We start from the raw sequence: 12,477 nt of genomic DNA, 5'->3' as shown, positions 1-12,477 counted from the left end.
CACAAAATTATACTCCTGTCCTGTAGATGCTGGTTTTCTAATTTTTAGAGCTCAAGCTCTTAAATTGACCAAGATATGGGCCTTTGAAAAAAAAAACAATTTGGTCCATGGTTACACTGTCGTTCTGGAAAATTGGACCAAAAATTTAATTTGCCCCAATCGTACACAAAATGATCCTCGTGTCCTGTAGATGCTGGTTTTCTAACCGTTAGAGCTCTAGCTCTTAAATTGACCAAGATATGGGCCTTTGAAAAAAACAAACAATTTGGTCCATGGTTACACTGTCGTTTGGGAAAATTTTATTTGCCCCAAACGTACACAAAATGATCCTCGTGTCCTGTAAATGCTGGTTTTCTAATTGTTAGAGCTCTAGCTCTTCAATTGTCTAAGATATGGGCCTTTGAAAAAAAAAAACTATTTGGTCCATGGTTACACTGTCGTTCAGGAAAATTGGACTAAAAATGTAATTTGCCCCAAACGTACACAAAATGATCCTCCTGTCCTGTAGATGCTGGTATTCTAATTTTTTTAGAGCTCTAGCTCTTAAATTGACCAAGATATGGGCCTTTGAAAAAAAAAAACAATTTGGTCCATGGTTACACTGTTGTTTGGGAAAATTGGACCACAAATGTAATTTGCCCCAAACGTACACAAAATGATCCTCGTGTCCTGTAGATGCTGGTTTTGAAATGTTTAGAGCTCTAGCTCTTAAATTGACAAAGATATGGGCCTTTGAAAAAAACAAACAATTTGGTCCACGGTTACACTGTCATTTTGGGAAAGTCGTCCAAAAATTAGAATTGCCCCAAACTTACAGAATATGATCCCCATGCCATGCAGCTATGGACTTTTTACAAAAACAAACGATTTGAACGCTCCAGTAAGGAGAACCAACAACTTATTTTCCCTGTAAACCTTTTTGTCTAACCTGACATTGCAGGAGGTTATGACTTGAAAAAAAGAACTATTTCAGTAGTTGCAAAAGACATTAACAAATAATTTATTACCCAACAAGATGCTTTCCAGGCAGTATCTTACAACACAGCAGACAGGTCGGTCCATCCAAACAAAGCGACAAAGCTCTGATCAAACACTCTGCATACAACATCTTTCAGTCCGTGTTTGTCTGATTTACAGAATCATCGATCGATGCTTGGCGTCTTCCTCTGCGCTTTTCCTACGGGGTCAGCGATGATTACAGCTCCCCAAGCAGCCAAACCTGCAACACAAACAGAGCAGTGACAAAACATGTTAGGTCGGTTACACACACACACACAGGCCATTTAATTCATACATTTCCTCGCCCAAATAACAGAAATGCCGATACATCTTCATAGATTGACGACTTATATGATCCACTAATTGACAAACAATAACTTTTTTAACCAATCTGACCTTTGACCACTGCCTCAACCGAGCAGGGGTCAAGTACACAAATGACTCACATGCAGCGAACGTGATCTGGGCCACGGTCCCCGGGGTTGTTGGCCCGGCCATGCGCATCGCTTTCCGCGCTGCTCCGTACACATACGCCCCCGCAAAGATCAACCCTCCGCCGGAGAGGAGCCGGCAGCTCCAGCAGCTCTTGAACTTCTGCTTGGTGCTCGACTCAGAGCCGCCCGCTGCTCCGACTGACACTTCGGTCGCTGTTGACATTGTAATGTACTGTTTGGTTGCTGCGTGCTAATGCTAACGTCACCGCACTGCACTTCGTGGCTTAGCGGAAGGAGAAGTGTGGAAAAACAGTTATTTCGCCTCGCTTCGCTTCGTGTGCGCGTTAAAACGATTTAGTTCCATGTGACTCGGTGCTAAACTATCTGTAGATTGTACTTATGCTGTCAAATGAACACACACAGGTCAAAAATATCCACAGTGTTTCCGGGTTACGTGCCTAATGCTAACGGGTTGAGAATTTCAAAATAAAAGCATTTGTTTTTCACAATATTGACAGTTTTCAGCAGTTCAATTCTAAGAGTTCGTTGCGCAAATTGTTGTCGTTTAGATTCGCTCTCAAACAACAAACTGTCCCGCGGATTTACCTCTCCCTTCTGCGGGAGAACGTGCGATTATCGACGTAAAAACAAATAAGGATGACTCGGCAGTGTGAAGAAAATATTATGCAACACAGCTCGAACCGCAACCTTTGACCCCCGTGGGCTCTGTAACTCTGTCAGTTACTGCAGTTTGTAGTCTGCAGTCTCCGGTCTCGCCATGCTTCTCTCGTTGTTGTTGTCGATCGTCGCCGTTCTCGTCGTTACGCCAGGACTGACGGAAGCCGGGTCGGAGGCTTCATACGTCGCCGCCGTGTACGAGCACCGAGTGATCATGAAGCCGGAGTCCGCGGAGGCTCCGTCCCGACCCGCGGCCCTGCTACACCTTAACGCAAACCTGGATGTGTACGAGCAGCAGGCAGCCCGGGCGGCCCAGCAGGTACACACTTACTCCAAAACTACTACTAATAATAATAATAATAAACATAATAAGTAGAAGTTAGTAAGTTTAAGGGAACAAACTCGTTGTCTACTTCCTCTCTGTGTCCCCCTCACTTCCTGTTACCTCAGGGTGCCCAGATCCTCGTTTTTCCAGAATACGGTCTTCAGGGTTTCAACTTCACTCGTTCCTCCATCTCCGGCTACCTAGAAACCACCCCGGACCCCCAGCAGGAGAGATGGAACCCCTGCACAGAGCCGAGCAGATACAACAACACGGAGGTGAAGAGACGCAGACATTAAGATTTAGGTCGCAGCCCATAAAACGACATCTGAGTGTGGTTGTGTGGTCTCGTCTCAAAGGTTCTCCAGAGGCTGAGTTGTATGGCGCGGCGTCACCGCCTCTACCTGGTAGCCAACATGCCTGGCATGCAGCCCTGCCCTCTGCAGACGGACCCGTCCTCCTCCTGCCCCCCTGACGGACGCTGGCAGTTCAACACCAACATTGTGTTCAGGTACAGTTCGCCATCACGACGTGTTAAACAACCAAATGACAACAACTTAGGTCAAAGGTCAATGTTCAGTGATGTTACAGTCTTCCTGGACGCTGTGTTTGCTGTGTCACAGCTCAGACGGCCTGCTGGTGGCGCGCTATCACAAAAACAACCTCTACTTCGAGAAAGCCTTCGACACGCCGCCACAGACTGAGATCATAACGTTTGATACGCCCTTCGCTGGGAGGTTCGGCCTCCTCATCTGCTTCGACATCGTGTTCCACAACCCCAAAATTAACTTGTTTGAAAGGGTAGAAAATACACACACACAAATTATGTCTGATTGGTCTTCTTCTCATAAAGTTTCTCAAAATTACATCCGAACTCCGACTTCTAACTTCTCCTTGACTTTCTTCCTCAGGGTGTGAGACAGCTTGTCTACCCCGCAGCCTGGAAGAACCAGCTCCCCCTGATGGCGGCGGTTCAGTTCCAGCGGGCAGTCAGCCTGGGGGCAGGCGTCACCATCCTAGCGGCCAACATTCGCAGCGACGCGGATGGCATGACAGGAAGCGGCATCTTCACCCCGATGTCCCCGCCCCTGCGTCACCACGCCCGGCACGGAGAGCCGGAGGAGGGACGGCTGCTGGTGGCCCGGGTCCCCGTCTTGGATCCACTGTGGGTGGGGCCGGGTGAGGCCTCAGAGGGAAGACAAGGCGGCAGAGAAGTCAAGGGGGAAGTCTGGTCTTCTAAGACAGAGGAGTCTGGATTCTGCGTGGAGGAGCAGGGATGTTCAGATCCTCCTCTTCCTCATCCTCCTCCCTATTCTTCAGTCTCTCCCCCTGCTGCCACCTTCAACTCTTCCATGATGTATGACCCCTTCACCTTTGCCCTCCTGGGAGACGCAGAGGGGGAGTTGGACGTGTGTGACGGCTCTTTTTGCTGTCACTTGCAGTACCGGCAGTTTCCACAAGGAAGCAGTAAAGAGCTGTATGCGCTGGGAGCCTTTGGAGGAACACACACGTTTCACGGGCGCATAGCTCTGCAGGTGAAGATGACTTTCCAGATTCAAGAGCTTTGTGTGAATTTATTATGTTTTTCCTTTTTTTAACAAAGTCTTTTCCCGCCCGTGCACTAAGGTGTGTGCGTTAGTCCGCTGTGCAGGAGCGGAGGCCAGTTCCTGCGGACAGGAAGTGGAGGAGGCCGAGACTAAAATGGACTTCCTGTTGGAGGGCAGATTTGGGACCAGGCACGTGTATCCGTCAGTGTTGGCGAGCGGCCTGGTCCTGGAGCAGCCGGAGCGTCTGGAGAGGACGGCGGGCGGCCGAGTGGCCATGACACATTCCAACATGACGGCTGGACTGGTGACGGCCTGCCTGTACGGCCGCATGTACCACCTGGACCAACACTGACCTGAGAACCTTAGGTTGGATCAAAGGTTTAGAACTTGAGACGCACACGCACGCACAAAAACTGCAGTATCATCAGAAAGTTTTGTTTATTTAGTCATTACGCATTCTGTGCACCAAGTAAAGTTCATCATCAACAAGGCATTGTTTCTTTATTTCTCACACACCGACTCTCTCATTCTCACACACACACACACACACACACACACACACACAGCATTTTTTCCTGTCTCCAGTACAGATTACAGACATCAAGTAGTTACAGCGTTGCAAGTTAAATATTCTCGGGCTCTCTCACCGGTCGTACAGTAAACGCGTCTTACATCCGCCTGCTGTCAGACTCGTCTCCGAGCTTTAGGTTTCAGTCTCCGCTCGGGGGGGGAATTCATTAGGGTTCTATGATCGCTTTCCTCTCCTGTAGGAATTTAAAAATAACACAAACAGATGCAGCATCGTTCAGTGTGTGTGCGTGAGTCACTATGAGTGTCTGCCAGGAAAAACTCCAAATCAAAGGTTAAAGGTACGGCGGGGAAGAGTCCGCGGGTCTCCTGGTCCCTCGAGGTCGTCCCTCTGCGTCTTCTCTACAGGAGGAGACAAGTTCACGGCTGAAGGGGAAACGAGGCTTAAAATCACTCCGGAAACCACGGGGAGCTCCAGACAACAACAACAACACTGTTTAGGATTTAAAAAGACACTGAACCGTCTAACCGACTATACAGTGAAGCTGCATGATTGAAACGTACTGTGAATATATATCAATATTATTTATTCTACACTGTATCACCCGTCTCTCTCTCTCTCAGGCGTTGTTCTCTTTCTCGTCCGTGTGCACCTGAAGGCAGCAAACACATCCGGGAGGCTTTTAGGTTTTAGTCTCGTCCAAAAATACTCTGCGTCTCGTCTCGTCTCATCCCTGCTCTGTGATCTGTTAAGGCTCCTGAGTGGACGGCTGAACCTGCCGGTACCGTGCAGGCAGGCAGCCACAGCGGTGACCTGGCCACGCCCTGAGGAGGAGGAGGAGGAGGGGTGGGGGGGCGTGTCCTCAGTACGTCTCTGAGTCCGAGTCGTTCAGTTCGTCGTCCGCGGAGATGGAGGACAGCGGGCGCTCCGGTCTGCAGTAGGAGGCGTGGTCGGGCCTCAGAGGGGGCGGGGCGTCAAAGGCCACGCCTTTGGAGATGTGGTTGGAGGGGGGGCGGTGGTGGTTAGCGACCGCCCGAGCGTGAGAGAGCGGGGGCAGCGTTGCTATGGTGACCATGGGGGAGGTGGGCATCATGGAGTTGAGGATGAGGGCGAGGCAGTCGGCCACGTCGCGGTTGGGAGCACAGGCCAGCGCCGGGGTGTAACCTGGGGAAGAGATCAATCACTGTGTCATGGAGGAATGTGTGTGTGTGTGTGTGTGTGTGTGTGTGTGAAGACAAAGGTTCTGACCGTTCTCGTCCACTGCCAACACGCTGGCTCCTTTCCCCAGCAGCTCCTGGACCACCACGGTCAGACCGTTCCTGGCCGCCACGTGCAGAGGCCTGAGGGGGAAGTGGGCGGAGTTACAGAGGCCCAACAAATGTGACCTGAGTTCAGTGCGAGTGTGTCGGGCGTACGTACGTCTGCAGAGCCGTGTTGGTCGAGTTGATGAGGTTCCTGTCGGCGATTTTCTCCAGTATCAGCAGGGCGCTCGTCTCGTGTCCCTGCCAGGAACAGAGAGGAAGAAATCAAGGAAATCAACAATTGGAAATGCTGTTTATCAATGAGCCACGACAGAATATGCGACAGAACGTGTGTGTGTGTGTGTGTTACCTTGCTGCAGGCCAGGTGTAACGCCGTGTTCCTGTTGCTGTCCTGCAATGTCAGGTCAGCTTTGGCGCTGCTCACTAACACCTCTGCAACACGAGAGAAGCTTTAGGAACCTGTTTGTGTGTGTGTGTGCGGGTGTGTGTGTGGCAGCACTGACCCACGGCGTTGGTCTGTCCGTTGAGCGCGGCCATCATCAGCGGCGTCATGCGCATGTGTGTGTCGGCCAGGTTTGCCTGAGCGGCGTGGCTCAGCAGCAGGGAAACACACTCCACGTGATCCGAGAACGCTGCGGCGTGAAGCGGAGTCCTACACACACACACACACACACACAGGGTAATTTACAGATAAATGTGTGTTAATTGGCAGTAAACGTGTGTGTGTGTGTGTGTGTGTGTGTGTCTGTGTGCAGTCATTGTCTCTCACCTGCCCTTAGAGTCAGTCGTGTTGACGATGATGTCGCCCAGGGAGTCAATTAACATCTCTGCCACGCCCTCATTATCGTTCATACTGAAACACACAACAGACACACACACACAGTCATATACTGTACCTTCACACACACACACACACACATCATGTATATAGGTCCTTTGTCTTACACAGCACAGTGCAGCGGGCTGAAGGCATTGCCCTGAATCTTCCTGAACACTTCCTGGTCGATCAGCAGCTCCACACACACATCGTAACCTGTAGAGGGAGTGAGAGACACATGAAGTCTTCACTGGAGTGTGTGTATGTGTGTGTGTTACATGTGTCAGGTGTCTCTGTACCATGGTAGCAGGCCCAGTGCAGTGGTGTGTAGCCCTGGTTGTCTGTGAGGTGTGTGTGAGCGTGTGAGCTGCTGGTGGGCTGCAGCAGAGCGTTCAGGACGCCCACGCGGCCGCAAGCAGAGGCCAGGTGGACGGGGGAGCGGCCCTGGATGTCCCTCACACACACGCTGGCCCCCCGCTGCAGGAGGGCCTCCACACACTCCTCCTGACCTGTGACAGCCTGTGAGAGAGACAGAAACCGAGTTTGGTATAAAACTTTCATGTTCGGCCAAACTTCCCCATTTACATGCTGGATGTGTGTGTGTGTGTGTGTGTGTGTGTGCAACATTCACCCCACGGTGCAGCGCCGTCCGGCCCCATCGGTCCTGAGACTCCACACTGGCTCCTTGGCTAAGCAGAGAGTACACACACTCTGTGTGTCCATTCAGCACCGCCAGCATCAGAGGGGTTCTACACACACACACACACACACACACAACATGCTTAGGTAGGTCAGATAATTCAGTTAAAGTCATCAGACAGCCGTCATCATCACACACACACACACTCACTGTCCACTGGTGTCTTGTATGTCCACAGATGTGTGTTGCTCATTGTTGCTGATGAGCAGGCGCAGGCACTCCGGGTGGCCGTTCATCGCTATGGAAACATAAATAAATAGCAACACTTACTCACACTCACTTCATGTTGTATGAAGTTGTCCACACTAGTTGTGTTGTGCGTTTGCGTGTCTGTGTGTGAACAGCAGCAGGACTTGTGCATACCAGCAGCGTGTATGGCCGTCTTCTTGTGCGTGTAGTCGCGTGTCATGGGCGAGGCGCCGTGGTGCAGCAGGAGGGAGACGCACTCCTGATGACCCCGGGAGCACGCCAGGCTGAGGGGCGTCCGTCCCTCGGGGCTGCGAACGTCCACGTCCAGCAGGGAGGACAGGAGCACCTCCAGAGCGCCACAGTGCCCGTGATGAGCCTGCGTAGATCACACACACACACACACACACACACACACACACACACACACACACACACACACACACACACACACACACACACACACACACACACACACACACACACACACACACACACACACACACACACACACACACACACACACACACACAGTATCAGCAGACACACTTGTCTTTGTCTGGTGCTAGTTTGGGACAGAGTGAAAGAGAAGGACGGACAGACTAACAAACCCAGGACTCACCGCCAGGTGCAGAGGGCTGACGGGTGCTTGTCCCTCTGAGTCACTCAGCATGTCTGCTCCTGGTGTCTCCATCAACTGAGGGACACAGGTTCACATTTACACACTTGACTTACACCGACAACATGACGACGACTTCACTACGACGCCAACCAGCAGAGGAACATTTCACAGTTGTACAAGGTGGTTGAGGCTGCACTGTCATAGTTTGTCCACAGGGGGTAGCTGTTTCCATAATAAATCACAAGCTCAGTTGGCGGTAAATGTATGTAATTAGATTTTCATGACATTAAATCTTCTTACCACATCCAGAGGCGTCTCACTGGCCATCTGAGAGGAAGCACAGACAGATACGGTGTTTACCTCCATCCTCTACATCCAACCGGCTCATTTACAGCTGAAGTCACTTTGGCTACATAATAAATGTACAACGATTTGACATATTCAGTGTTCATAAGTGTTCTGGTGTTCAGTTAGATGTTGAAGCTCACCAGCTCCAGACAGAGCGTGCGTCCGTACGCTGAGGCAAAGTGCACGGCGTTGTAACCCTGTTTGTCTCTCAGTCCTGGATCGGCGTCGTTCCTCAGCAGATACTCCACGCACCTGACGCAGAGACGAGAGAGAGAGACAGGAGACACACGGGGCGTTTAAAGCACTGGTTGGGTTAATGGACTTGTTTATCTGAGTCGCCGGGCCGTGCTCACTTTCCGTCGGTGTCGGCGGCAGCGGCGTAGTGCAGCGGGCTGCAGCCTCGCTGGTCCAGCTCGTTCACTCGGGCCCCCGACTCCACCATGGCAAACACACAGCGGTAGTTACAGTTGGCTGATGCATAGTGTAAAGGACTCCTGGAACAACACCGGACGTTATTCATTACACCACAACTCTGTCTCAGGCTCTAATCCCACCGCATAACACTTCCAATAAATCCCTTTTTATTTTGTTTCCAGAGCCTCGATCGCTAAAACGACCGTTGTGACCTGTGCACGACTGGTTCGGCTATAAATGAAGCAACAATCTTAATGTGAAAGGTAACACGGCCTCCGCTACACTACAGCGCAGCAGAGCAGAGCAAAACAACAACAACAACAACAACAACAACAACAACACAGGGGCGATTAAATGTCCTCCGCTCACCTTCCAAATCGGTCTTTCCTGTTAAAGTCTGTGCCGATGTTCAGCAACAGGTTCACACACTCCAGGTTCCTGTTTGGAGAGAGTGTGAGCAGTGAAGACTCTGTTGACAAACCAAAGGGGGCTGAACGGGTGAAGAGGATGAATCTCTCACCCTCCGGCGGCGGCGGCGTGCAGACAGGTCCGTCCAAAGTCGTCGGGGGTGTCGACGTCCAGACCTGAGCGGATACGCAAACACAGGCGTCAAGGTTTTTTTTTTATTTTTCAGCACAGACTCGCTGATGCCACTTGGCAGGAGCGGCGGCGACAAGTACCTGAGGAGAGCAGCTTCCTGCAGCAATCGGAGAAGCCGCTGAGAGCTGCCAGGTGCAGGGGGAACATCCCGTGAACGCCTCTCCTGGAGACATGAAAGACACAGGGAGACGAGGAGAGCAGGGGGGGACAAGTTACCACAGGACGAGAGGGTGCGGCACATCAAGAGACCAAAGAGAGAGAGACGAGGGTGAAAGAGAATCCTAATCCTCTAAATGCTCCACGCAGATGTGGGAAGACAGAATGTGAAATGTTCATGAACACGGCGGTGGACGGTAAAGGGACGCATACTTGGCCGTGTCGGCCCCGTGTTTGATGAGCGCGGTGATGATGAGCTCGTGGCCGTGCCGAGCGGCGATGTGGAGGGCAGAGTTTCGGCTCTTGTCCTCACAATCGATCTCGGCTCCTACACACACACACACACACACACACACAGTCTATGAACACGCACCTTCACCCTCATTTGATTTTGCACGTTGCAGTGATTTGCGGTCGCTCTCACCGTTTTGAATCAGGGCCTGAGAGCACGAGAACCTGCCGTGGGTGGCCGCCATGTGGAGGGGCGTCTTTTCGTCCTCGCTCTGCACAGATGGAGACGGGGAAAGAGAGGAAGAGGAAGGAAGAGAAGGAGGAGGAAGAAGAAGAAGAGGGTTCTCATGAGTATAAAGGTATTAAGATAATCTAAGGGGTCTAATGTAGAGTAAGGGCAGGAGGGGAAGTGTAGCGTTAATGAAGAGAGGATATCAAAGACTCCCTCACACACACACACACACACACACACTCTGAGCAGCTTGGCGCCTGAGGGAGACCCCCCCCTCCTCCTCAGCCATATGGCCTTGCATCTTGAGGGTGTGTGGCGCCTCGTATCAGTTTGCATCCTTGCTACCAAAGTGTTAACCACAGCTTTATTTTCTGCTTCTGAGCAGCAAACGTATCGATCCTATTGATTTCTGCTGATCAGCGTTTTTAGCATTTCCTAACACACCACACATACAGGATCTACACACTGCTCGGCTCTGTGTGTGTGAACGAGCACCCACCCTCATGTTGATGTGAGCGCCGTGGGCCAGCAGCAGCTCCTGGCACAGCGCCCCCTGGCGGGAGGACGAGGCAAAGTGGAGCGGAGAGAACCCCCTCTCATTCACCTGAGACCAGAACACAAACACAGTCAAAGCACAAAGCCACGTCGTCCCTCTGCTGAGCCCCCCCTCCTCCTACCCCATCCTGTGCGTACCTGGTTGACGTTGGCTCCGGCCTCGATGAGCTCGCTGACCACCACGTCCTGTCCGTTGTAACAGGCCAGATGGAGCGGTGTGTTGCCGTACGTGTTCACCTCATTCAGCTACGCAGACAGAGAAACAAACGTGTGTTTAAAGCAAAGCAGAGGATATCATTTCTGCATGTGCATTTTGAGGATTTCAGTGTGTGTGTGTGTACTGACGTGGACCCCCAGGCCCAGCAGGTAGTGCACCGTGCTGCTCATGCCACTGGAGGCAGCGGCGTGCAGTGGCGTATACGCCTTCTTGTCCTTGCAGTCCACCTCGGCTCCACTGGACACCAGCAGCTTCACCACCTCCAGGTGACCTGAGGAGGAGAAGAGGAGAACACGTGGTTCTGTATAGAGTTCTGTTTATTCTGGATTGTAAAGTTGCGTGTGTATGTAAGTGCTGAGTCGGGGGTTTACCCATGTACGCTGCCCAGTGAATCGCTCTCCTGTCCTTCTTGTCAAACGCGTTGATGTTGGCTCCTCTGGACAGCAGCAGCTTCACCATCTGACACGCAAAAACACAAATATAGTCAGCGTGGATAGTCAGGTGTGTGAGGGTGTGTGAGTCATTAAGACCCACCTCTAAGTGTCCGCTGAAGGCGGCGTGGTGCAGGGCGGTGCGGCCCGCCCGGTCCGACACGTTGACGTTGCTGAGCAGCGGGACCAGGGCCTCGGCGCAGCGTACCGCCTTGTTGCTGGCCGCCACGTGGAGCGGCGTCTGCCAGTTTTTGTCCCGGGCGTTGACGTCGGCGCTGTGCTTCAGCAGCACCGCCACGGCATCCTGGAGAGGGAGAGCGAGCACGGGACAGAGTGGGGAGACGGTGCCAGTGTGCGCAGGTAGCTGTGTGTGTGTGTGTGTGTGCGTGTGGGTGTGTGTGTGGGTGTCGTGCGTCATCGCTATTCTTAGGTGTCTTTGCTACCGACTATAGCTCGCTGGTGTGGGTGCGCGGCCACAGGGCAAAACAAAAAAGATGAAGGAAGTGAAACAGGAATCCAGCGTGACGCCTGAGGAACGGCGAGGTGTGTCGCCCCTCTGAGACGGGAATGTAAAACCCTGGAAACTTTATCGCTGCAGCCAGAACTTTGTCCTGGATGCTGATGAGTTGAGCGGCATGTCAACACAATGAGACTCCCACAACTCCCAGCTGCCCTGACACACTGGCCTCCATGAGGCCGGGGTGAGAGCCGAAAAACGGAGCCGTCAGTGAGAAACTGTGATGATGAAGGCGTCACGTTACCGAGCTGAGGAGGGGAATCTGCGTCACGATGGCAGAGAGGTCGAAACAAAGCTGCTGTAACTGTTTCAACGGTGTAGAAAAACAGGAAATTCACCTGGCGAGAGATTATAGCTGGAGGTGAGAGAATTACCGGAGTGAAGAAATGACGATGAAGAGGAAACCGTGAGGCTCCTCCGCTCGTTTGTCGCCCTCGAGTGCTGAAAAAGCCTCCAAATTGCAGTCCCCATTGAAAAAAATTGATGATTTTCGAATGTGTGTGTGTGTGTGGGAATGAGTGTGTGAGTGTGTGTAATGTGTTACCTCACTGCCGGAGGCGACAGCTCGGTGAAGCGGAGTCAACCACTTGTTATCTTTGGCATTAACTCGGGCTCCTTGAGTGAGAGGAGGAGGAGGAGGAGGAGGAGGAGGAGGAGGACGAGCAAGCATACGGGAGTGT

At 52.0% G+C, this 12,477-nt stretch overlaps 2 protein-coding genes across 3 annotated transcripts in view; one reads left to right on the top strand and one right to left on the bottom strand.

The window, feature by feature from the left end:
- The first annotated feature begins 1,633 nt into the window (after positions 1 to 1,633).
- On the top strand, positions 1,634 to 4,469 carry btd (biotinidase). Its single transcript, XM_076149791.1, has 6 exons — positions 1,634 to 2,430; positions 2,562 to 2,711; positions 2,793 to 2,944; positions 3,057 to 3,234; positions 3,345 to 3,968; positions 4,060 to 4,469. The coding sequence occupies exons 1-6, from the start codon at positions 2,212 to 2,214 to the stop codon at positions 4,330 to 4,332; spliced, it is 1,596 nt and encodes a 531-aa protein (XP_076005906.1). The 5' UTR covers positions 1,634 to 2,211; the 3' UTR covers positions 4,333 to 4,469.
- Positions 4,470 to 4,500: 31 nt separating this feature from the next.
- ankrd28a (ankyrin repeat domain 28a) overlaps positions 4,501 to 12,477 on the bottom strand; it is a 16,485-nt gene continuing 8,508 nt past the window's right edge. For both annotated transcript variants that reach the window (XM_076149787.1, XM_076149788.1), the window contains exons 4-29: positions 12,342 to 12,412; positions 11,384 to 11,584; positions 11,221 to 11,308; positions 10,978 to 11,120; positions 10,771 to 10,878; positions 10,577 to 10,681; positions 10,039 to 10,117; positions 9,828 to 9,942; positions 9,539 to 9,621; positions 9,379 to 9,442; positions 9,228 to 9,296; positions 8,798 to 8,938; positions 8,585 to 8,696; positions 8,397 to 8,423; positions 8,097 to 8,171; positions 7,652 to 7,853; positions 7,439 to 7,526; positions 7,220 to 7,337; positions 6,888 to 7,107; positions 6,717 to 6,804; positions 6,541 to 6,624; positions 6,275 to 6,423; positions 6,121 to 6,203; positions 5,929 to 6,011; positions 5,758 to 5,849; positions 4,501 to 5,673 (exon numbers count right to left, since the gene is read on the bottom strand). In XM_076149787.1, the coding sequence (XP_076005902.1) occupies positions 5,372 to 5,673; positions 5,758 to 5,849; positions 5,929 to 6,011; positions 6,121 to 6,203; positions 6,275 to 6,423; positions 6,541 to 6,624; positions 6,717 to 6,804; positions 6,888 to 7,107; positions 7,220 to 7,337; positions 7,439 to 7,526; positions 7,652 to 7,853; positions 8,097 to 8,171; positions 8,397 to 8,423; positions 8,585 to 8,696; positions 8,798 to 8,938; positions 9,228 to 9,296; positions 9,379 to 9,442; positions 9,539 to 9,621; positions 9,828 to 9,942; positions 10,039 to 10,117; positions 10,577 to 10,681; positions 10,771 to 10,878; positions 10,978 to 11,120; positions 11,221 to 11,308; positions 11,384 to 11,584; positions 12,342 to 12,412 (2,990 nt within the window). In that variant the 3' untranslated portion in view covers positions 4,501 to 5,371. The remainder of the gene's footprint in view (positions 5,674 to 5,757; positions 5,850 to 5,928; positions 6,012 to 6,120; positions 6,204 to 6,274; positions 6,424 to 6,540; positions 6,625 to 6,716; positions 6,805 to 6,887; positions 7,108 to 7,219; positions 7,338 to 7,438; positions 7,527 to 7,651; positions 7,854 to 8,096; positions 8,172 to 8,396; positions 8,424 to 8,584; positions 8,697 to 8,797; positions 8,939 to 9,227; positions 9,297 to 9,378; positions 9,443 to 9,538; positions 9,622 to 9,827; positions 9,943 to 10,038; positions 10,118 to 10,576; positions 10,682 to 10,770; positions 10,879 to 10,977; positions 11,121 to 11,220; positions 11,309 to 11,383; positions 11,585 to 12,341; positions 12,413 to 12,477) is intronic.

The sequence above is a fragment of the Genypterus blacodes genome, unplaced genomic scaffold (assembly GCF_046128005.1).
Source record: "Genypterus blacodes isolate CSIRO-AG114 ecotype Tasmania unplaced genomic scaffold, CSIRO-AGI_Gbla_v1 ptg000048l_1, whole genome shotgun sequence".
NCBI lineage: Eukaryota > Metazoa > Chordata > Actinopteri > Ophidiiformes > Ophidiidae > Genypterus > Genypterus blacodes.
The sequence above is the reverse complement of the archived record's forward strand: the minus strand, read 5'-3'. Positions and strand labels throughout refer to the sequence as shown.